Raw genomic sequence first — 23130 nt, forward strand, 5'->3', positions numbered from 1 at the left:
TCATATAGAGGACACTGCAGTTGTGATACATGGACTCTGGCAAACTGTTTCTGCCCCAAGATGATTACAGTTGATTGTTACAAACCCAGGAAACATCTGCATTATCCCTTTAATGCTGGTTCCCCTGGAATATTAGGAAAATGCCGTTGGATCTTCAAAAAAGAGAGCCTTTTCTTGAATCCCTGGACTCTAAAGATTAAGTGATTTAGCTCTTCAGTGCTAGTCCGATTCAGTTCTGCTTAATCCAGCATCGAAGCCACAAGCAAGGTCAGTGGAGATTTGCACACCTACCGAAAACTCACAAAAGGAAAAAACTTGGATTCTCTGGTCCCAAACAAATGAGAGTTCAGCCATGAGGACCCTTCAGATTCTGGCATGCAGGGAGTGTGTGTCCCAGGATGGTCGTAGCAGTTTTCTTTTTAGAACATCTCCTTTATTTTCTTTCTCCCCACGTAGAAGATGAAGACCCAAAAGAAAATTTGCTGACACTTACACAGGCTATTAAAATAGCAGAAGGGGTGGTGGTGGTGGAATGGTCCATATGGTAATTATCGATTGAGACCATCTGGTAAGACAGCCGTTTGTTTGAATAATACTGCAACATGCCTTGTACCAAATAAAGGTCTTGTTTTTTAAAAAAGTTTTTATTTTATTTCTGGTGTTTGTACGTGTGCGCTGAAGGGAAGTGACTGACATGCTTTTATTCGGAGAGGTTGCTACTTCAATGGAGGAAACGAATGCATTCCAATGGGCTGGTTTTGAATCGGCAATGCTTACAAAAGAGAATTATGATGATTATTACGCCCACTTTGTAAATATTGAAGCTGAAGAATGAGTGGGTAAAGTCAGTAGTTCAACTGATAACGCTAATTGTTGCTTGTATGCTCTATTTCAGGCAAGTGGGCTGTAGATTTGAGGAGTGTTTTGAACATCTTGCACTCCTGGGAATTGCGCCAAAGTGTTTCAGGCTTGTCCATCTGAAATCAGAAGCTCTTTTTTATTTAATTGGTTTGTCTGGGTTGGCATTTCAGCTGTTGTCATAACAGAATAGGATAGAACTGAGGTACCAACTGACATGAAAAAAATTATACTGGGCTATTCTTTTTTCCTTTAAAAGTTAGAAGATAGGATTAGGCGAAGATGTTCATGCCATGGAGTTAAACATTTGTTGTTGTTGTTTAGTCGTGTCCGACTCTTCGTGACCCCATGGACCAGAGTACGACAGGCACTTCTGTCTTCCACTGCCTCCCACAGTTTGGTCAAACTCATGCTGGTAGCTTCGAGAACACTATCCAACCATCTTGTCCTCTGTCATCCCCTTCTCCTTGTCTTTCCCAACATCAGGGTCTTTTCTCTTCACATGAGGTGGCCAGAGTACTGGAGCCTCAGCTTCATGATCTGTCCTTCCAGTGAGCACTCAGGGCTGATTTCCTTAAGAATGGATAGGTTTGATCTTCTTGCAGTCCATGGGACTCTCAAGAGTCTCCTCCAGCACCATAATTCAAAAGCATCAATTCTTTGGCGATCAGCCTTCTTTATGGTCCAGCTTTCACTTTCATACATCACTACTGGGAAAACCATAGCTTTAACTCTACGGACCTTTGTTGGCAAGGTGATGTCTCTGCTCTTTAAGATGCTGTCTAGGTTTGTCATTGCTTTTCTCCCAAGAAGCAGGCGTCTTTTAATTTTGTGGCTGCTGTCACCATCTGCAGTGATCATGGAGCCCAAGAAAGTAAAATCTCTCACTGCCTCCATTTCTTCCCCTTCTGTTTGCCAGGAGGTGATGGGACCAGTGGCCATGATCTTCGTTTTTTTGATGTTGAGACCATATTTTGTGCTCTCCTCTTTCACCCTCATTAAAAGGTTCTTTAATTCAAGACAACAGGAGTTAAACATAACCATTGGCAAACACCGAATGTGCAGGTTAGGTTGTTGTTAGAGGCAAAGAAATAGAGACTAATTGAAACTTGGACAACCTTCGCCCTAGCCAGTTATCCTCACGGGCATTTTGTGCAACCATTCAGGCAGTTATCTTTATTTCTCGTTTTTCTTCTTTCACATTCCAGGCTTTCTTGTTCTGATGAATAGGAAAGGATAACACTATATTTGTGAAAACAAAATAAAAAAATTCCTTCCAGTAGCACCTTAAAGACCAACTAAGTTAGTTCTTGGTATGAGCTTTCGTGTGCATGCACACTTCTTCAGATACACTTCTTCAGATACACAGATACACTGTGTATCTGAAGAAGTGTGCATGCACACGAAAGCTCATACCAAGAACTAACTTAGTTGGTCTTTAAGGTGCTATTGGAAGGAATTTTTTTATTTTGTTTTGACTATGGCAGACCAACACGGCTACCTGTCTGTAACTGGAACTATATTTGCGCTCTTTCCTTTCCAGGTATTCCAGGCTAACACCGATGCCTCGGAAGTGGTTCTGAACAAGATCCATGCTCCAGTGCTGACTCGGTTTGTCAGGATCCGGCCCCAGGTTTGGCACAGCGGAATTGCTCTTCGTTTGGAACTGTATGGCTGTCGGATCACAGGTTTGCGTTTTTAGTTGTCCTTTCCTGAATACAGGGATGGAGGAAAATCTCACTTGGCCCGCATTTTTAGTTGTTCTGACTTAAGTCACACCTCCTAGACTATAATGTGTGGATCAAAACATAATTATTCTTTAGATTTTTTACTTCTTCAAATTCTGTGATATAGGTTTTTGGCTCAAAACATGTACCAAAATCCATAAACAAATGCATGCTTTGGGATAAAATTCCTTTAAATATGCATAAAGGTAAAGGTAAAGGTACCCCTGCCCATACGGGCCAGTCTTGACAGACTCTGGGGTTGTGCGCCCATCTCACTTAAGAGGCCAGGGGCCAGCGCTGTCCGGAGACACTTCCGGGTCACGTGGCCAGCGTGACATCGCTGCTCTGGCGAGCCAGAGCTGCACACGGAAACACCGTTTACCTTCCCGCTGGTAAGCGGTCCCTATTTATCTACTTGCACCCGGAGGTGCTTTCGAACTGCTAGGTTGGCAGGCGCTGGGACCGAGCAGCAGGAGCGCACCCCGCCGCAGGGATTCGAACCGCCGACCTTTTGATCGGCAAGTCCTAGGCGCTGAGGCTTTAACCCACAGCGCCACCTGCGTCCCCTTAAATATGCATACCCTGAGATAAAATTTGTCCGGCTTGCGCATTGTAACACAATAAAAAAAAAATTGCCCAAAATTTGCATTTTAAACCCAGTTGTTTGCATGGATTAGAACAACAACAACAGAACTGGCATGGAATGAAATTGTTAATAAGCATGTGCACAATCTACACAGACCAGAAATAGACTGATCTGGGGAACAAGACTGCTGCGTGTGACAGAAGAGAGATCACCAGCTGTGGATTACCTAAATGTAGAACATGACCACCTGCAACCACTGTCACAACAGCCTCCTGTGCAGAGACACCTGGGAGTAATTCAGCTAGCTCAGGGGTGGCCAACTGCCAAGACACTGCAATCTACTCACAGAGTTAAAAATTGGCAGTGATCTACTCCCTTTGGGGGGTGGTCAGGTCTAAGTTGTTGAGCTTTTTTGCCCTGTTTTGGGGGGGTCAGGTCAAGGTTGTACAGCTTTCTTTAGGAAGGAGGAGGGCCCGTTTTTGGGGGGTGCAGGACAAGAATATTGGGCTTTTTTTAGAGGAGCAAAAGTTGTTCAGCTTCTGTGGGGGGAGCCAGTGATCTACCACTGACGTCCAGTTGATCTACCTGTTGGACATGCCTCAGCTACCTTATTCTGTAGAATTAAAGACTTGGGAGCTAGCCAAGCAGCAACTAGCCTGAGACCATAGTTCACAAACTGTATGTAGTCCACAAAGATCTTTCTTCTGGAGGGAAGCTACCCCCACTCCCAGAAGGGAAGATGGTGGACAATCCTGACTATGGGGTGTTTGCTTAATGGAATTTGCCCTCGCTCTCCCTGTGCACCCTGAAATCTGTTCTGGGGCCTCCATCAACCCTCTGGAGCGGGGGGGGGGGGGGGAGAGGGAGACACAAGGGTTGGAAGTTGTGCAAGCAGCCGTTTTCGTGCTAATAGGATGATTTCATTGGGTATGAGCCGGAAAGTGCCTGGTTCAGAACATGCCTCAAAACAGAAGTGACGCTTGTTGCTTCGTTTGCCCTTGCATAGTTGTTCTGTTCTTTCTTGAACAGGCAGCAGTGAGAGTAATGGGGTAGCGAGAGAGGCTTGGTTTGGTATCATGCCAGGGAAATGGGAGGCTTAAAGCACTTGGCCTCCACCACATTGCTGATCACCACAACTGCAGTTCACGATGTTGCCAGTCCTGCGCTAAAGCAGGATTCTCTACATCTCAACAGCCCAGACTTATTCTCCTCTGCTACCCAGATTATGCGATGTCACTTACGGAAGTCCACCTTCTTCAGTCATCAGCTGGAATGGCTCTGCTAATGGACCCTGCAAATCTAAAATTTGTAGATCTCTCCCATATATAAGGGACGCAGGTGGCGCTGTGGGTTAAAGCCTCAGCGCCTAGGGCTTGCCGATCGAAAGGTCGGCGGTTCGAATCCCTGCGGCGGGGTGCGCTCCCGCTGCTCGGTCCCAGCGCCTGCCAACCTAGCAGTTCGAAAGCACCTCTGGGTGCAAGTAGATAAATAGGGACCGCTTACCAGCGGGAAGGTAAACGGCGTTTCCGTGTTCGGCTCTGGCTCGCCAGAGCAGCGATGTCACGCTGGCCACGTGACCCGGAAGTGTCTCCGGACAGCGCTGGCCCCTGGCCTCTTAAGTGAGATGGGCGCACAACCCCAGAGTCTGTCAAGACTGGCCCGTACGGGCAGGGGTACCTTTACCTTTACCTTTTACCCATATATAAAAACATCAAGGCGGTGCACAGCAAAATATGCAACGACAACCAAAAAATGAAATACCATTAAACAGTGCAAAATACAAAAGTATTTTATAAATTCAAAAGTATTTTCTAAAACAGGTCAGTGCTGGATGATGAAATGGAAGAGAAACATGTCTGCCAAAAGATCTCCTGAAAGGAGTGAAAGAGAATATTCTAAATGCATTTGTGGGTGTTCAGTTTCTCAGTGCTTGGCGCCTCTTAGTTTAAACCGGAATGTTTAAACTGAGGCCATTAAGAAGAGGGGATTATGGAAGTTATTTAGATAACTTTTTGCTCCATCCAGTCATTTGGTTGGTTGTCCAGGCAGCACCTCGGATGGAGGGAGACTTGTAACAAAAGAGGGACAACTCACAGGGAAAGGACCCAGCTTCCCGTTCTGTCTGTTGGTGATCTGTGATGATGCCTTGTCCGACATAAAATTTAATTCATTATTTGATGGTGACGGGACTCCTAAACGTTCTGACATGCGAAGTTTGCCCAAGCATCTCTTCTTAGCTCAATGCACATGTTACCTTCATGTATGGGAACTTCTGGGCCATGAACCGTAACTCAGATTGTAGCCTCGGTGGAGTGTATTCAGGACTGCTTCTTCCCTACATTAGGGCTTGTGGTTCCAGTGGTATTTTATTGCCACGTAAAAAAAAAAAAAGCATTATGAGCCAGGCCGTCAGCCGAACTGTTTAATATTACTGTCTCCAGTTGCAGTTTATCTCTCGTTCGAATGGCCTTAACTGATATTTATTTTTTTAAGAGGACTGGAGCAGCAGCCAGGATGCTGTTAGTGGATGCGATTTCTTTCCCCCCTCTACTTTGGGAGGTTGGGGGCTGGGAAGGCAAGGCTGGCTAGCAAGCGAGAGCAATTTGGATGAAGATTGTAATAGCAGGGGTGTCCTGAGGATCTGTTGAAGGGCTCCTGCGGGCTGTGATGGCTGTTATAAAGCAAAGCATAGCAGGCTTAAGTGTTTTGACATTTCGGTACCTAGCAGTTAGTCGCGGTGGGATGTTTCTCCTCCTGTGCTCATATCACAAACTTGCTTTTTTGCGTGTCTTGCTTCAATCTGCCCCCTTCCCCGTTTCTTTTGACACAGATTCTCCCTGTTCCAACATGCTGGGGATGCTCTCTGGGCTCATTCCGGATTCCCAGATCTCAGCCTCCTCTACCAGAGAATATCACTGGGTTCCCAGTGCAGCACGCCTGGTCAGCAGCCGCTCAGGGTGGTTCCCTCGCATCCCTCAAGCACAGCCCGGGGAGGAGTGGCTTCAAGTTGACCTGGGCGTCCCCAAGAATGTGAAAGGCGTGATTATCCAAGGGGCCCGAGGTGGGGACAGCATCAACGTGGCAGAGGCTCGAGCCTTCGTGAAGAAGTTCAAAGTCAGCTATAGCATGAATGGGAAGGACTGGGAGTTTATACAGGACTCCAAAACGCTGCAGCCTAAGGTAAGACCTTTCAGTGGAAATGCCGCAAGGGGTACAAAACGGTTGCATGCCCGTTTCTTAGCTGTTTCATGCCCTCCTTGTTTTTGTTTCTTGTGGTGTATTGGTTAAGAGCGGTAGTCTCATAATCTGGTGAACCGGGTTTGTGTCTCTGCTCCTCCACATGCAGCTGCTGGGTGACCTTGGGCTAGTCACGCTTCTTTGAAGTCTCTCAGCCCCACTCACCTCACAGAGTGTTTGTTGTGGGGGAGGAAGGGAAAAAGGAGAAGGTTAGCCGCTTTGAGACTCCTTAGGGCAGTGTTCCCCAACCTTGGGCCTCCAGCTGTTTTTGGACTACAATTCCCATCATCCTTGACCACTGGTCTTGCTAGCAAGGGATGATGGGAGTTGTAGTCCAAAAACAGCTGGAGGTCCAAGGTTGGGGAACACTGCCTTAGGGTAGTGATAAAGCGGGATATCAAGTCCAAACTCCTCTTCTTCTTGTTCTTCTTCTTCTTCTTGAAGTTTACTGTTGGTTGGACACATCCTAGTGAGAGGATGATGATGATGATGATGATGATGATGATGATGATTATGATTACTTATACCCCGCCCACTGACTGGCCCTCTCCAGCCACCCCGGGCAGCTCCCAACAGAATAGTACTACTACTACTACTACTACTACTACTAATAATAATAATAATAATAAAGCGATAAAACATCAAACATTTAAAAACTTCCCTAAACAGGGCTGCCTTCAGATGTCTTCTAAAAGTCAGATAGTTGTTTATTTCCTTGACATCTGATGGGAGGCTGTTCCACAGGGCGGGCGCCACTATCAAGAAGGCCCTCTGCCTGGTTCCCTGTAGCTTCACTTCTCGCAGTGAGGGAACTGCCAGAAGGCCCTCGGATCTGGACCTCAGTGAATGATGGAGATGGAGATACTCCTTCAGGTATACAGGACCGAGGCTGTTTAGGGCTTTAAAGGTCAGCACCAACACTTTGAATTGTGCTCGGTAACGTACTGGGAGCCAATGTAGGTCTTTCAGGACCGGTGGTATATGGTCTCGGCGGCTGCCCCCAGTAACAAGTCTAGCTGTCGCATTCTGGATTAGTTGTAGTTTCCGGATCACCTTCAAAGGTAGCCCCACGTAGAGCGCATTGCAGTGGTCCAAGCGGGAGATAACCAGAGCTTGCACCACTGGCGAGACAGTCCGTGCTTTAGGAGAGAAGGCAGGATCCCTTGTCTTCATTGTGAGTGCTTCATGGTGCCATCACACAATGGAAAGAAATTTCCACTCTTCTTGGAAAGGATTTTTGGTTGAATCTAGTTCTTTGTACTGCCCAGACGCATGTTCATGGTGCAGGTGGTGGTGGAGGTGAGGAGGCAATGAGACCTTAGGCTGCAAGCAAGGAATATAATATTTTCTTTTTCCTTACAGGGAAATGGAAAGAGTAACGTGTAAAATGTGTCAAAATGGCACATACTGATGTATGCAGGGTATGTTCAGTAAGCTAGGATAGTCCAGTAATTTTACTCATACTTGTAAATCATCCAGATTTACTGTTTCCTCTTTATTACGGGGAACCTTCGAAATCTGAAGTATTCTTGCATCCCTTGGCTTCATCTGTTTTCCGTGATGACGTTGAGGTAAAGGGAGAAAAGTTACTTCCTTAAAACAAGATTTCTGGTAGCAGATGAGGAGCCTGCAAAGAAACAGGACTGTTAGGTGAGCACAGAAGGACAAATATTTCTTGGTGAGCAGCCATGTCTTCACACAAACAAAGACACTTGACCGTGTTATCATGCTGTGCTCTTTCTTAGGTAGCACCTTGTCCATTGGGGAAGTGTTTTAGGCACCGCATGTGAGGGAATGCTTGAGGATATTGAAGAGATTCTGCTTAATTTCTACCCCTTACCCTCCAGTCCCCTTGAGCAATGTTCTTATCTGTAGAGGATTTGAAATATCTGAACTTTTGCACCATTGCAATAACCTTAATCCGGAGGACCCGGAGATCTGATTCCTATAGAAACACAAAGCTGTGTTGCTAATGGCTTCTTTCTTGACTTAGTACATATGGCTTCAAAGGGAGACGGAGTGCTCTGGAAGTGTGGTGGGAAAGGCCCATTAAAAACAGAAAGTCAAAAGCCAATCGTATTTACACAAGATGTCAGTAGAGCTATACCAGATTTGAGTCAGTGTATCTGGGATCAGGATCTGGCTAGGAGGACGCATGTTTCGTGCCAAAGCATGCTGTGTGGTTTTGTCAGATGGACTGCATAGTTGGCAACGGCATATGTTTCTCTTGTATAAAACTAAGTTGGCCACAACCTCTGGTAGGGTTGGGGTGAGAGGGAGGGAGGAGGAGAAGAGACACTGCTTAATCCTTATTCAAAGTTACACCGATGTAGTTCGACAGTCTAGGCTGTCTCTCAAATGCATGGCTTCGAGATCAAAGTTATTTTAATATAACCTTTTGGGGTCTTTCACTTTGGGCACAACACTGTGAGGTTCTCTCTCATTCTCTCTCTTTTCTTTTTTTTGTACAGCCATTAACTACAAATGGGACGCGGGTGGTGCTGTGGGTTAAACCACAGAGCCTAGGACTTGCCGATCAGAAGGTCAGCGGTTCAAATCCCCGCGACGGGGTGAGCTCCTGTTGCTCGGTCCCTGCTCCTGCCAACCTAGCAGTTCGAAAGCACCTCAAAGTGCAAGTAGATAAATAGGTACCGCTCCGGCGGGAAGGTAAACGGCGTTTCTGTGTGCTGCTCTGGTTTGCCAGAAGCAGCTTAGTCATGCTGGCCACATGAGCTGTACGCCGGCTCCCTCGGCCAATAAAGCGAGATGAGCGCCATGACCCCAGAGTCGGCCACAACTGGACCTAATGGTCAAGGGTCCCTTTACCTTTACTTAACTACAAATATCAGAAAATGATGCTTTGTCTGTTGTGTTTTACATGTGACTCTCTTCTCACAGCTAAGTCACTGGGGTCTCTTTTGTTTCTTACATGGGTCCTTGTGCACCTTGAACAGAATCAAGAGTCAAAAAGTGTGCCCAACTCAGTTTGTGCTCCCTTTTCAGCGTGGTTCTGAAAACCCAAGCTGTAGGCCATCTCTCCACTGGGCATACCTTACTGAACTGTAATCAGATTAACATAGCCTGCATAGCAGCTTCACAGGTTGATACAGTTCAAGGAAATGTTTGTCGTTCACCTTGCCCCCTGCAACAGCAGGGTTCAGCTTTAAAAATCCCTGGCAAGGAGACGGTACAACTTCCCTTGTTCCCTTGCTGCATTGTTCATCCCTTTACCTACACGATTAGGAAATGTTCTTGATCATTCTAACCAACCTTGGTAGAGCTTGCAACCTCTGCTTTTTGACCTCAGAGGCAATACTAAATAATTGTACTGATTTAGATGCTTAAAAAAAAAATCAAAAATCTGCTCTCATGCCATCTCCTGTCCTCAGATCAACCTGACGATGCTCCAAGCCTGGATATGTAAATAACACAAACTCCAGGGCTGTTTGTTTTTGGTCTAAAAATGCCTATGTTTGATGGAGAGCTTTTGTACGATGTTAAAGCTAACAGAGAAGGGGTTTTTGTTGTTTTTTAAAATAAAGCAAATAGAGTTAAGTGGTTGTTGTTTTTAAAGCATTCTCACATTTTTCTCTTCCCAGTGATTGTTTTGTAACCGCATGCGTTCTGCAGGTTGTCCTGATTTATTACAGCAGACATCGTTGTTGCTCAATAAAACATAAAAGTTCAAATGAGCGGCCGCTGTCCCAGAATGCAGCGGCTCCTTTCAGTGCCGGCGATTTGTTTTGTGTGGCTAGCGGCCAAGGAGGCTCTTGCTTAACCTTTTGTTTCTCTCTCCAAGATCTTTGAAGGAAACATGCACTACGATACTCCAGAGGTTCGAAGGTTTGATCCTGTTCCTGCACAGTACATCAGGGTTCACCCAGAAAGGTGGTCTCCTGCAGGCATCGGGATGCGATTGGAGGTGCTGGGGTGTGATTGGACCGGTAAGGATCCTGTGAATATACCTACATAATTAACTGACTGCTGCAGCTGTTTTGATCACAAGAACGTATGACTCTGTGCTCCACCACCTTCCAGAATCCACCACCAGCACAAGCTTTATTGACGATGAGAGACAAATCCATGCAGAAGAAAAGGATTCCTTAGGGAAGGAAGCATAGGGGAAACCATTCCCATGCTGTAAGGCAGGCACCCCCAAACTCGGCCCTCCAGATGGGACTACAACTCCCATCATCCCTAGCTAACAGGACCAGTGGATGATGGAACTGTAGTCCCAAAACTTCTGAAGGGCCGAGTTTGGGGGTGCCTGCTGTAAGAACTGTGGGGGTCATGTCAAGGATGCTCCCCCAAACGAGCACTCCTTTGTGAACGATCTCTGCTCAATTCATAATTAGTAGAACTACTTGCCACACTGTTTTCTGAAGACGCGCTAGCCCTTCGTATCCATATGGAGGGATGAGCAGAGCTTCACACACTCACCAGTCCCTCTCCTAGGGTCCTTGTCGGCTGCAGCCTCAGGCCTGGCTCATTCTGTGCCTGAGGTCTGAATGGAAATTCTTTGGACGTTTGACTAGACGATCCATCCTGCTGCTGGGAGCTGCGATTGCGGGGGCGTTTCTGATTACGAGGAGAATTTAGCCAAATGTACAAATTCATCCCCCATCAGACCTTTTTGGTCAATACAGGAAGAGATGGCGCTGGCAGTGATAGGATGTTGGTGTTGGAGTGCTGCTCTCCATGCCTTCTTTGAATATGTGGAAGAATAATACCCAAGCAGAGTGGGTATTGTTAACCTCCACTGCTACTCTATGCTCCTCACCATCATGATTTTTGTGGTTTAATTTTTTTTTTTTTGGGGGGGGGGGAGGCAGGAATATAGGTTAGGATCTGCAGTGTGTCCCCTGACAAGAGTTGCCAGCCAGCTAGCCCTGCCTTGCAGGATACCCCAATCCTTCTTCCTTTTCCGTTTTTATTTTTGAGCTGATACTCAACTTTCCATGGCTTGCTGGCCATGTGGTCCAGACCATGTTGGCAAGCTGGATGGTTTTGGTTTCGCCGCCTTAGACTTCGAAAATATATTTCTTTGTGCTTTTGCATTTCCTTGAAAGTGCCGATTCCTCCTTCCTGTTTCCCTGTGGCCCAACATGGACTCCATTTCTGTTGGCAGTCCCCACCTGAGTTCACTGTTAGGTGCAGATAGCCTGTGAGCTACAGTGCAGTGCCTTCGCACCTGAAAGTCCTTGTTGTTGTTGTTGTTTAGTCATTTAGTCGTGTCCGACTCTTCGTGACCCCATGGACCAGAGCACGCCAGGCACTCCTGTCTTCCACTGCCTCCCGCAGTTTGGTCAAACTCATGCTGGTAGCTTCGAGAACACTATCCAACCATCTCGTCCTCTGTCATCCCCTTCTCCTTGTGCCCTCCATCTTTCCCAACATCAGGGTCTTTTCCAGGGAGTCTTCTCTTCTCAAGAGGTGACCAAAGTATTGGAGCCTCAGTTTCACGATCTGTTCTTCCAGTGAGCACACAGGGCTGATTTCCTTCAGAATGGAGAGGTTTGATCTTCTTGCAGTCCATGAGACTCTCAAGAGTCTCCTCCAGCACCATAATTCAAAAGCATCAATTCTTTGGTGATCAGCCTTCTTTATGGTCCAGCTCTCACTTCCGAAACTTCTTGAGGTTCAGTTATTTTTCCATCCATTAGATTCTTTAAAAATAAAAGAACTGTTCATCTTTACCTTTCAATATGTGCAGTTATAACCCATGAGAGCTGTCAGCTGAATTTAGCTCTCTAGTTTCCACCGCTTATCTGAAATGACCAAAAATAAGCACAATATACCAATGACAACAAAATCTTTTGTTGTTGTTGTTGTTGCTGAATGTTAGGGCCAGAAAGTTGTTATTTCTCCTTTATTTTGTTAAGATGTGTCGTAACGTTCAATCTGCTTTCAAGATGTCACTGGTAAAAGAGGCTTGATTTCCATTTAGAAACCACATCTGTAAAAAGCGTTTTTGCATGGGCTTCTTCTGCAAGAAGCTCAAACAGAAGAGTCCATGCCTAGCCTTTCACTCAGTTGCTATTACCCTTTCAATAATTAAGCTGTACAAGATAACATACTGCAAGCATTCATCATCAAATTATAACACACACCAAAAAAAAATAAAAAATAACGGGAGACTTAAAAGCTTTAAACACAAATTGATAAGCTGCCTGGAGAGGGATTTCAGAAGGTTAACCTCCCTCTTTGTACATCTCACAATCACGTTACTGGGACAAGTTTCCTTGACCATTTTTATCTATTCTACAGGAAATGCCTGCACCAGAACCCTAAAATGGCTTAACATCACAGCATGCCCTTTCTTGCTCAGGAATTTTTGTGGGCATCTCCCACGCTGCCCTGATAGAGAGAAGTGTGGTCCTACCTAGAAACCTATAAACACATTGCCAACACTTTATGAATGAGGGAGGGTGGTTTGGGGAAGTTGCCTCACAAACTTCAAAATATGTAAATAAAGGCTTAAGATATAACAAGGACAGGCAGAGTTCCTGGCAGGGCTTGTCATGAGACCGTGAAGGTTAGGCAGAATAAAAAAAAAGAAGAGGAATAAAACTTGCTTGTTTTAAGATTATTGGATGGAGGAGTCTGGTGGAGCAAAGACTTGGGGTGGGGGTGAGGGAAAATGCTGCTGTTCAGCTCCCCCCCCCCCCATTCTGGCAAACGATGCTGGCATATGATACAGCCTCCTATTTCAGCTTTGTTCTCACTGGAGTGGTACCCCAGTGTCTGGACTGTACCACTTCAGGCATCAGATTGGGACCAAGTGGTCCTCTGTTAAACCTTTGTCTCACCCCCAAACATGGAAAACTAAATGTATAAGCGACATGGGTTTTATGTGGAGCAATTCAGTCAAGTGAGCAACAACCTGAAGTGGTACAGCCAAGCCACAGGTTTACCAACATCCTTAGTACTGTGCCCTTGTACAAAGAAGTGGTCATCTGCCTTCTGGTTTAATGAAGCTGCACCCCGAGTGGAGTCACCAAGTAGAGACCTCGTGCTTTGCCTTTCGGTCACCCATACCTACCCCTCACATTATGAGGCCTGTTAACCGACTTAACCAACACCTGCAAAAATCGATTGTGAATTCCAAATATCAGCGCTTTGATATCTACTACAACAGTATATGTGCAGCACAGTGCTAGGTGTGGAGCAGGCACCCCCAAACTCGGCCCTCCAGCTGTTTTGGGACTACAATGCCCATTATCCCTAGCTAACAGGACCAGAGGTCATGGATGATGGGCATTGTAGTCCCAAAACAGCTGGAGGGCCGAGTTTGGGGATGCCTGGTGTTGAGGAACTGTGAGCCATGGCAATACTTGGGCCTCGTTTTTGCCGCCAAAGGCAAGTAGTACTAATTGATTCAGTTATGCAATAAATGACCACTTCAAAGATGTGAACTTGCACAGGCGTTTGTTCCTGAGGACAAGAAGTAATAGCTGAAGTAGCTCCAGTAGAGAACCCCCAGTCCAGGACCTAATTCACTGGCTGGTACTGGGGGGTGGAATTGAAGCAGTAGGTCAACAGCTGGCTTGCTTCAAGGACCTGCCAACATTTTTCCCCTCTGAAGATTGACGAACACGAGCTCGTGACTGGTCTTCCCTCCTTTGAACTTCCAAACATCTGGTTCCCATTGCTACAGAACTTTGTAACAGGATCCACAGATGCCTTTTGCAAGCGCGCACACGGCACGGCAGGAGAGAGGCCACCTTTCCCTCACTTTTCATTCTTAGAGCCTGTTGCCTGTCCTGCTGCTGGAGCAATTTTGCTTTATTCTGCCGTGAAACCTGTACAGCTCTATTGACCATGCAATACACTGGAGCGACTCTAAAATTACAGCGGCAGAGGATGCCAGCACAGTGTGTGGCTTTTCCTGTTCAAAGATCTCTCACACAGTTGTGTTCCTACTGTAAATCAGTGCACAAGAGGAAACGGTTTACTGTATCTGACTCAGCTTTGGACTTTTGCTTTCCCTGGGAATTTTCAGTGCTCAAATGCTTCATTTCCTTGCATGTAACCTGTTCTCAGATGCCTTTGGAGTTTGATGGCATTGTAAGAGATTTGACCTTGTAATTTTGGCAAGTTTGTAGTTGCACAGTATTCTGCCCAAAGCCAGAGGAGATGGTTGAAGGTTATTTGGAAGGTTATTTAGCGGCGAAGGTCTAGAATCTCCAAGCTAAAGGAAAGGTGTTTAAAGCAATTTTCTTCAGCTTTCAATTTTATTTAACGATAACCTGAAATTAGTAGTGAAATGTTTGCCAGCTTCTTTCATGCTGACTCCCATGAAAAGTGTTTTATCTGCTGCCGGATTTTGATTCTTAAGAATCTCTGCTTCCATTTTTTTAAAAAACAAGCAATCCCAGATTTCTTATATTTCATGGTGGTGGGTATATATGTGAAAATGTGCAGGCAATATCTGATAATGACTTCAATGTTCAAGGAACAAAACATCAGTGTATTGTTTATCTCCCCCTGGTTTCCAGTCATAGGACGTATTCACACAACCTTTTGCATATGCTTGGGCAAAGTATACCTGACACTCATCTCATGTGCTGAGCCGTTGGGCATGCCATGAAGCAATGAGATGTCTGCAATGCACTCTCTCATTTGACCCACATGACAGCATGTGCAAAGGCTCATGTGTACTGGTCCATGTGTATTCTCTTCTCCTTAAAGTCCACCTGCCTCTGACTTACCCATACGTCTCTCTCCCTTTCATCAGTCCCAAAACCAATGCAAAAGCTCAGTTAATTGAGCACACGATAAAAGCCTTGAATGCATTTATGCAAAGCAATGAAACTCTTACCAGGCACATTGATTTTCATAGTCTATTTCTTTCACAGAATTTGTGTTTCCTTAGTTCAGAATTCCTGTTTCCATATCACAACATCTTTGATGTTTGTTTTGGCATTGCATTTGAACAGTCATGTATCACACCAACTTCCTCTAAGCTTGGGAGCATAATGAGATTCTTCAAAATGCTCTCCCAGCCTAATTCTCTCCTTAAGTGAAGCAGTAAGTGCCTGTAATATAAGTCACTGTTGATCTTAACTTCATTCATTTGTGGCTTAAATTGCCCATGACACCTGCCATTAGGTAGTTTCATGGGGTCTTTTTTTTAAAGTTGCGGTGGGATAAAGTTCACAATTGAAGTGTGAAGCCAGATGCTTTTCGGCAAAGAGTCACACCACACTAGAAATTCTTTTGCTCCCTTCTGTAGCTGCATCATTCCTGGTGTTGAGTGACTTGTTCCTTTACATTGCCAGGTTCAGGGTGTTTATGTGGGTGCCAGTCTTTTCCATGTCTCATTTCTGTAAAGAAGGGAAAAGAATGTGTTGCCTTGTGATCTCAATTTTCACGAAGCTGTAGCAAACCTCCTTGCTTTGTAAAACCCAAACCAAAATCAGTAGGAACCTAAGTACAAAGGAGATTGTTGTCCACTGGAGTCCAAACATGAAAGAATTCTTTATTTCCTCTACATCCATAAATCAAGCTTTACAAGGGACTTGCGCCATGTTGACATCTGTGGCATGTGAGAAACTTTTCTTCCCTCACCTTGTTACCCTGCACATAAGGAAGCTTTTCTGTTAAGTTTCGTGACTCGAGTGCTGTGAGTCTGAATTCATTATTCTGACGGTTAAAATTTAGTTCTGGTCTATTTCCACGGTGTGCTTCCTGTGCTTGGGATAAACATCACTCCTTTTGTTGATATCCTTGCAGAATCCTAGCGTTGACTGCTTTGTTCTGTCTGCATAGAATCATGGCCGCCTCAGTTCTTGGCAACTGGTCCTCTAAATATCTACCGTATTTTTCGCTCTATAAGATGCACCTAGTTTTTGGAGGAGGAAAACAAGAAAAAAAATATTCTGAGTCTCAGAAGCCAGAACAGCAAGAGGGATTGCTGCGCAATGAAAGCAGCAATCCTTCTTGCTGTTCTGGCTTCTGGGATAGCCGTGCAGCCTGCTTTCGCTCCATAAGACGCACACACATTTCCCCTTACTTTTTAGGAGGGAAAAAGTGGGTCTTATAGAGCAAAAAATACGGTACCTCTTTCTCTTCCCATTGCTTCATACCTCGCATGAGTGCAACAGTTCTTGCCAATATACTGTCTCAGGATGCTTGAGATGCAAAGTGCCATAAGGAAATACGGTTTCAAGGATTGGGGTGTTGACAGAAGCAGAGAGCAACTGGTGCTTAGGTGCATAGCAACTGACTAGTCTTGGGCTTTACCTCCAAGACAGAAAATTAGGGTCCTGAGGCTCGCTGGCTGGCAATTCAATTAAGCAAAACTGATCTTTTCCCAACTCCCTGTGTAAGGCAAGACTTTTCCTCAAAGGTAAACCACATCGACCCTTTCACTGTAGAACCCTCTGATTGAATCGTCCACCCACAGGCAGAAAGCGGAAATGAACTTTGCGCTCCATGCAACAAAGGTTTTCTGAGGAACAGTTTAGCATAACGATCCGGTGTATGACTGTGTAATTAAGAACTTTACAAATACAGAGGGTTTTTTGTTCTGTAAACAAAAAGCCTCATGACTGGGGTTTGGACACATCCCTCCTGCATTCTCTCAAGTGAGTGAAACCGCGTGCTGTGTTGCTAGCCTGTCTGTTTTCTTCTTTCCGAATCCGGTGAAATGATCACTCATTGTCCCCCCCTCTCTCCTCCCCCGCCTTCTTTTAAATGCAGATGTCAAGTCCACTGCGGAGACTCTGAAGCCCACCTTAAGGAGTGAGGAGACCACCACTCAATTTCCCACAGACGAAGAAGCAACCGACTGTGGTGATGGCTGTTTGGAGAATGCAGGTATTTTCTGGGCCAATATTATTCTCCTACATTGAAAGGGATGCACAGGGGCCCCAAGCGAAAAATCCGCAGAGAAAAAAAGTATGTCTGTTTGGCCAAGAGCCACAACTTGCCCCTTGTGAAGGTTTCAAACATTGTTCTCAGCCTGAGCGTTCATACTCCAAGGGAAGCAGAAAGAATGACCTCAGCAGAAGCAGTTACTTCACCATTCCACTTGGGAACTCTCTGTTGCAGCCTGCAGCAACTTAGATGAAGAAATGGTCTTTATAATTAATGCTGGAATTTCACCTTTCTCACCATAAAGTCAGGAGACAACTTTGGGTTTCTTGGGCCCCTTCTTCCTCCGTCCTCCCCCAACCCCACACCACCTCTTCCTTCGGTTTCCTGTGTGGTGAGCACAGATTCTTGGCCTGCTGCCTCGCACCCCTCTTTCACCCATCCCATAATTCATACACAGCTCAGTTTGGGAGTTTCTTGCTCTCCATCCTCCACTGACCCAGGTCACATTTCCAAGGAAGATACAGTGTTCCTGACAAGAGCTATCACCAATATGTCTTCCCACGTTCCTTCTGAGCTTGCCCAGTCCTAGGGCCAGGACACATGCTGCTTTTGTCATGCCAGGGCCAATAAGAATAAGAATAAGAATAAGAATAAGAATAAGAATATATTTATACCCCGCCCATCTGGCAGAGTTTCCCCAGCCACTCTGGGCGGCTCCCAATCAAGTGTTAAAAACAGTACAGCGTTAAATATTAAAAGCTTCCCTGAACAGGGCTGCCTTCAGAAGTCTTCTGAATGTCAGGTAGTTGTTTATCTCTTTGACATCTGCTGGAAGGGCGTTCCACAGGGCGGGCGCCACTACCGAGAAGGCCCTCTGTCTGGTTCCCTGTAGCCTCACTTCTCGCAATGAGGGAACCGCCAGAAGGCCCTCGGCGCTGGATCTCAGTGTCCTGGCAGAACGATGGGGGTGGAGACGCTCCTTCAGGTATACAGGACCAAGGCCGTTTAGGGCTTTAAAGGTCAGCACCAACACTTTGAATCGTGCTCGGAAATGTACTGGGAGCCAATGCAGATCTCTCAGAACCAGTGTTATGTGGTCCTGGAGATATACCACGCACCTGCCCTCACCCATGCCCTGGTGGCTATAAAATTTACCATGTTCCCTGGCTCCTGCCCTACCTTCTCCTTGGCTGGGAGAGAGCAAATTGTTCCGTGAACTATTCCTTCCTCAAGTTGGGTAGGAGTCAGGTTCGAACCTCCTGAGAGCACAGCTAAGCCCTGAGCTTCAGTCGGGCCATTCCAGTTATATTGTTGTCAATAATGAGTTTGCTGCTAAGTGATCCTTGTTGTTTTTCCTCGAGCTTCTTAGCTAGGAAAGCTGAAGATTGTGGGACGATATTACTAGTGACAGTTGAAGCTCTAGAGAAGTCTGATCTTATTTAATGGCAAGGAGTGAGTGACTTCACAAAATGCTGCATTGATTTACTGTATTGTTAAGGGTTGCTTAAAAAAAAAAAAAAGATGACTGATGTATTTATGTTCAACCTATATCGACCAGAGCTTACCCAGAGATTGCCTTGAGTAGCTTCTGAGAGAATGCTCCCTTCCAATCTCATTTATCAAATGGTCTGGGAGCATCCACATTATTTGGGTAATTTACATTGACATGTTTCAGCCTAACCTTCTGCTTGGCATGCTAGTGTTCTACATGCAGGGATTTGTTTATTTGTTTGTCTATTTATTTATCTATCTATTTAGAGCAGAGAGGCAGCAGCAGATAGATAGATAGATAGATATAGATAGATAGATGATAGATGATAGATAGATAGATAGATAGATAGATAGATAGATAGATAGATGATAGATGATAGATAGATGATAGATAGATAGATAGATGATAGATGATAGATAGATAGATAGATATAGATAGATAGATAGATAGATGATAGATAGATAGATAGATAGATGATTGATAGATGATTGATAGATGATCGATAGATAGTCTTTTACAATAAAGACACTCAGCGCCTTCTCTCCATCCTGTGCCTTCTCTCCCTTCGTTCCACTCATTTCTTTACAGTGGTACCTCTGGTTACATATGCTTCAGGTTACATATGCTTCAGGTTACACACTCCGCTAACCCAGAAATAGTGCTTCAGGTTAAGAACTTTGCTTCAGGATAAGAACAGAAATCGGGCTCTGGTGGCACAGCGGCAGCAGGAGGCCCCATTAGCCAAAGTGGTGCTTCAGGTGAAGAACGGACCTCCGGAACGAATTAAGTACAGTGGTACCTCGCGTTAAGTACTTAATTCGTTCTGGAGATCTGTACTTAACCTGAAACTGATCTTAACCTGAAGTTTAGCTAATGGGGCCTCCCGCTGCCGCCGCGTCACCGGACCACGATTTCTGTTCTCATCCTGAAGCAAAGTTCTTAACCCGAGGTACTATTTCTGAGTTAGCAGAGTCTGTAACCTGAAGTGTATGTAACCTGAAGCGTATGTAACCTGAGGTACCACTGTACTTAACCCGAGGTACCACTGAATTTTATTTTAATTTATTTTTTAGTAATAGTAGATACCTTTCCGCTATGTAGCCATTTTATACATTCAATATAAAATTAGGGTTGTGTACGGTGTCCAGCAAAGCAAACTCTTGAGTTGGAAGGGTTTCATTTCTTGCACTAGGTAGGCATTGCACCTCATTTTCTGTGTTTGGTGTGGTCCGCGATTTCCAGTGTTGGAGGGCTATTTGCTTTGCTGCAAGCATGGCCTGGTAGAACTCTCTTTTTTTTGTCCTTCCCAAGTAGCCTGCAGCTACAACTTGTGTTTCTCACTCAGATTCTCATTGAGAAGGCAGCCATTGTAAGGGGAGGTGTCTCTCTTCACTCCCCCACTGAGATTGGAATGGAAAAGAAGTCCCCGTTGGTATAAATGAGGACTTTCCCCTCTAAGGCTCCAAGCCCCATGGTTGGGAAGATCTCCTTCAGTTGCACTGTCTACACAGTGAGAATTGGAGTCCTCTACCCCTGTTATTTATTAAGGAAAAATGCAGCATCTACTGTCTGCTACTTAACAAGTACACATCTGGTTTGGCCTTCAGTTCTATCCTTCATGAGAGGGCCAGTTCTGAAGGACGGCTTTTTATCCCGTATCGGATCACTTCTGCAAGTCATCCTGCCATATACACAGGCAAACACCTTGCAGAAGTGCTGACGCAGATAAAACAGATGTCCTGCTTAACCAAGGAGCACTGAACCAGCCTGAAATCTGTGGAGGATCAAGTCATTTGCATTTCTCACTCATGTAAGACATACCTGCATAAGTATGGATAGGAACCAGCTTTATCCTTCATATGTTGGGCTTCAGCGAACTCTTTCACGTATTCTGGAGAGGTCAGGATTCTGCCGGTGCTCGGTTTATCCTTACCCATTGCACACTTTAAGCGATCTTCTTTAGTGCGGAACCTGATAATCTTCACTATAAAGGCCTTCAGGCGAATCCTTCAGCGATGTCAGGAGCTCACAGAGAAGATTGCTAGAGTTCCCTTCTTCTCCTTGCTCCTGAACCCCCAAGTTCTGAAATTGTTCCTAATACTTGGCTTGAGAGCAGTGTTATGTGCCTGTAGGTTTTTTTGTGGCCTCCGTTTTATTGGCCCCCGTGTCCTCTCCACCATATCAGTTGTTTAACCTGTTCACCAAGTCCTGCAGATTTGACGCAGACACCTTAATCAGCAATAGTGCCACTGCATCATCTTGCAAGGTCTCTGAATGCATAGCCCTCTTCACAGTCTGACTGGCTGTCTCTTAGTCCTGCTCTGCGTACTTGATTTGTGGACTAAGAAGACCAGAACGCAGAAACAGAAACAGCAAAGACAGTTCTGACATCAAATAAACAAATAATGAGCAGAAATGACTGAACATTCGCCCTCAAGAAAGGATCCTGCACCGAGGATGCAAGAAGGATTCTAGCGCTCCAAAAATTGGGCTGGAATCTTAGTGTTTTGATCATTATTCAGTAATCAGAAATACTGAGACTTATTGCCGTTCCTTTCTTCTCTCTCTGTCTGTCTCTATCTCTCCTCCACAATAGAGTGGTGGAGGGCAGCTGGAGAACAGCCTTGACATTTGGAAGGGTATGGTTTTCTGGAGGATAAGAAGAGAATGGAAACATTTGGTGCTTTTTCTTATATTTACTTAGCTGAGGGATGTGTGCATGTACATTTTGATGATTTGAAACAGAAGACTGATTCCCAAAGCTGCCGAAACATGAGACATGTTAAAAGTATCATGAGAGAGAGAGCATGCAAGCAGACATGGCAGAGACTTCATACTTCCTCAGTTATTTATGGTTTGCCAACTATGTTAGTTATTAAATAGCATTTCTCTGTGACTGGCCTTCCTTTAATCCTGTTTTTATGTTGTTCTGTTCTCGTTACCAGATTTCCAGATCCCTGTGGGATTCAACTGCAACTTTGATCTTCCTGGAGATATTTGTGGTTGGACTCACGATACATCTACAGGATTTACATGGATTTCTCATTCGAGAAACACCTGGACTGGCCATTCAGGACCAGGCATTGGGGCCTATCCGGGTAAGCCAATTCACGTAATCCCAAAAGTAAGAAATGCATGACGCACGAACTATGGAACAAAATAATAAGTTCCTGAAATATGACATACCTTTAAAATTCTATGAATAGGGATTCTGAGTTATTATGCGGTTGAAGAGATGCCACACTGATTTCAGGCAGAGATTGTCATTCGGTTTTATATGTTGGGGGGGGGGGAGGAATACATGGTACAGCCCTCCCAGGAAATCACATTTGTGAATACTGACACATGGGCAAATTTGCTGCAAGTTAAGTCATTGCATGTCAAAGAGATGACGGTGATATATGTGAGCTGTCCACATACATGGTGCTTTTGTCATCAAGCAGTATTCAATTTAATATAATATGCAATCTTTCCCGACCTTGCATGTTGAATGGTGGTATTCTCCTAACTAAAGAAAATGAACTATCTGCCTTTTCTGTTGAAATGGCTCTGGAAAAGCTTTGAGCTGGAATATCTCACTCTGAATTTCCCAATATTTAGAAGAGTTTGCAACTCTGGCCCGTACTTTCTAACTCAGGCCACAGGACTTGGCACGGTTATTTGAACTCCTTTAGTATCTTCTCTCCAGCTATAGTTGCTAAATTAGAACTGGGCAGCTTTTCCGCTATGTGATTGTACATTTATCCCCAAGCCTGGAATTCAACATGGGCCTGTAAGTGGGGGGCAGGGGGCGGACTAAACTCCTGAAATTAGCATTAGATATTACGCTTTTTCTAAGACAGAGGCACGGGCTCATGGGCAAAAGAACTGAAGTACTGGGTTGTTGTTTGTAGTAAGGCCATTGCAATATGAGTTCTAGCGCAATGAGGAGAATCCAGGTTTGCCAAGAGGTGCCAATTCTTGCAGTAGACTAGACGGGTGCTCATCTCTTCCCCAAACTTCCAAAATGGGACTGCGAAAGAACAGGAGAGGTTTGCTAGCTTCAAATAAATGCTTGCCTGGACTTGCTTAGTTTCCATAAACATGCATTAAGATTTTACACCACGGATCCAAGGATACTAGGAGTGGGCCTGCTGTTTAGGGAAATCCTTCACACTGCTTAATTTCACACACACACACACACACACACACACACACACACACCCGCCAGCTGCCTGCACACACTAGTACTGATCATTGTAACATCTGTATGTGATGAGCGCGGGAATTTGATGAACCCAATTCATTCCCCTCAGTTTTCCAGTGGATCTTTCTTGACTAAAAAGGCAGCATTTTTTGAGAACCAGACTGGTGTTTCTTCTTGATTGCTGTTTGTTGGTGGAGATAACAAGACTGGTTTTTGAAAGGGA

The 23130-nt window shown here is 45.1% G+C and overlaps 1 protein-coding gene across 2 annotated transcripts in view; it reads left to right on the forward strand.

Annotated features, from left to right (window-relative positions):
* The window catches only part of NRP2 (neuropilin 2), a 248896-nt gene that overhangs the window by 136111 nt on the left and 89655 nt on the right, over positions 1 to 23130 (forward strand). For both annotated transcript variants that reach the window (XM_079977300.1, XM_079977299.1), the window contains exons 8-12: positions 2402 to 2546; positions 6002 to 6351; positions 10208 to 10352; positions 17113 to 17229; positions 21667 to 21819. In XM_079977300.1, coding sequence (XP_079833426.1) covers positions 2402 to 2546; positions 6002 to 6351; positions 10208 to 10352; positions 17113 to 17229; positions 21667 to 21819 — 910 coding nt within the window. The remainder of the gene's footprint in view (positions 1 to 2401; positions 2547 to 6001; positions 6352 to 10207; positions 10353 to 17112; positions 17230 to 21666; positions 21820 to 23130) is intronic.

The sequence above is a fragment of the Podarcis cretensis genome (assembly GCF_951804945.1).
Source record: "Podarcis cretensis genome assembly, chromosome: 1".
NCBI classification, from domain to species: domain Eukaryota; kingdom Metazoa; phylum Chordata; class Lepidosauria; order Squamata; family Lacertidae; genus Podarcis; species Podarcis cretensis.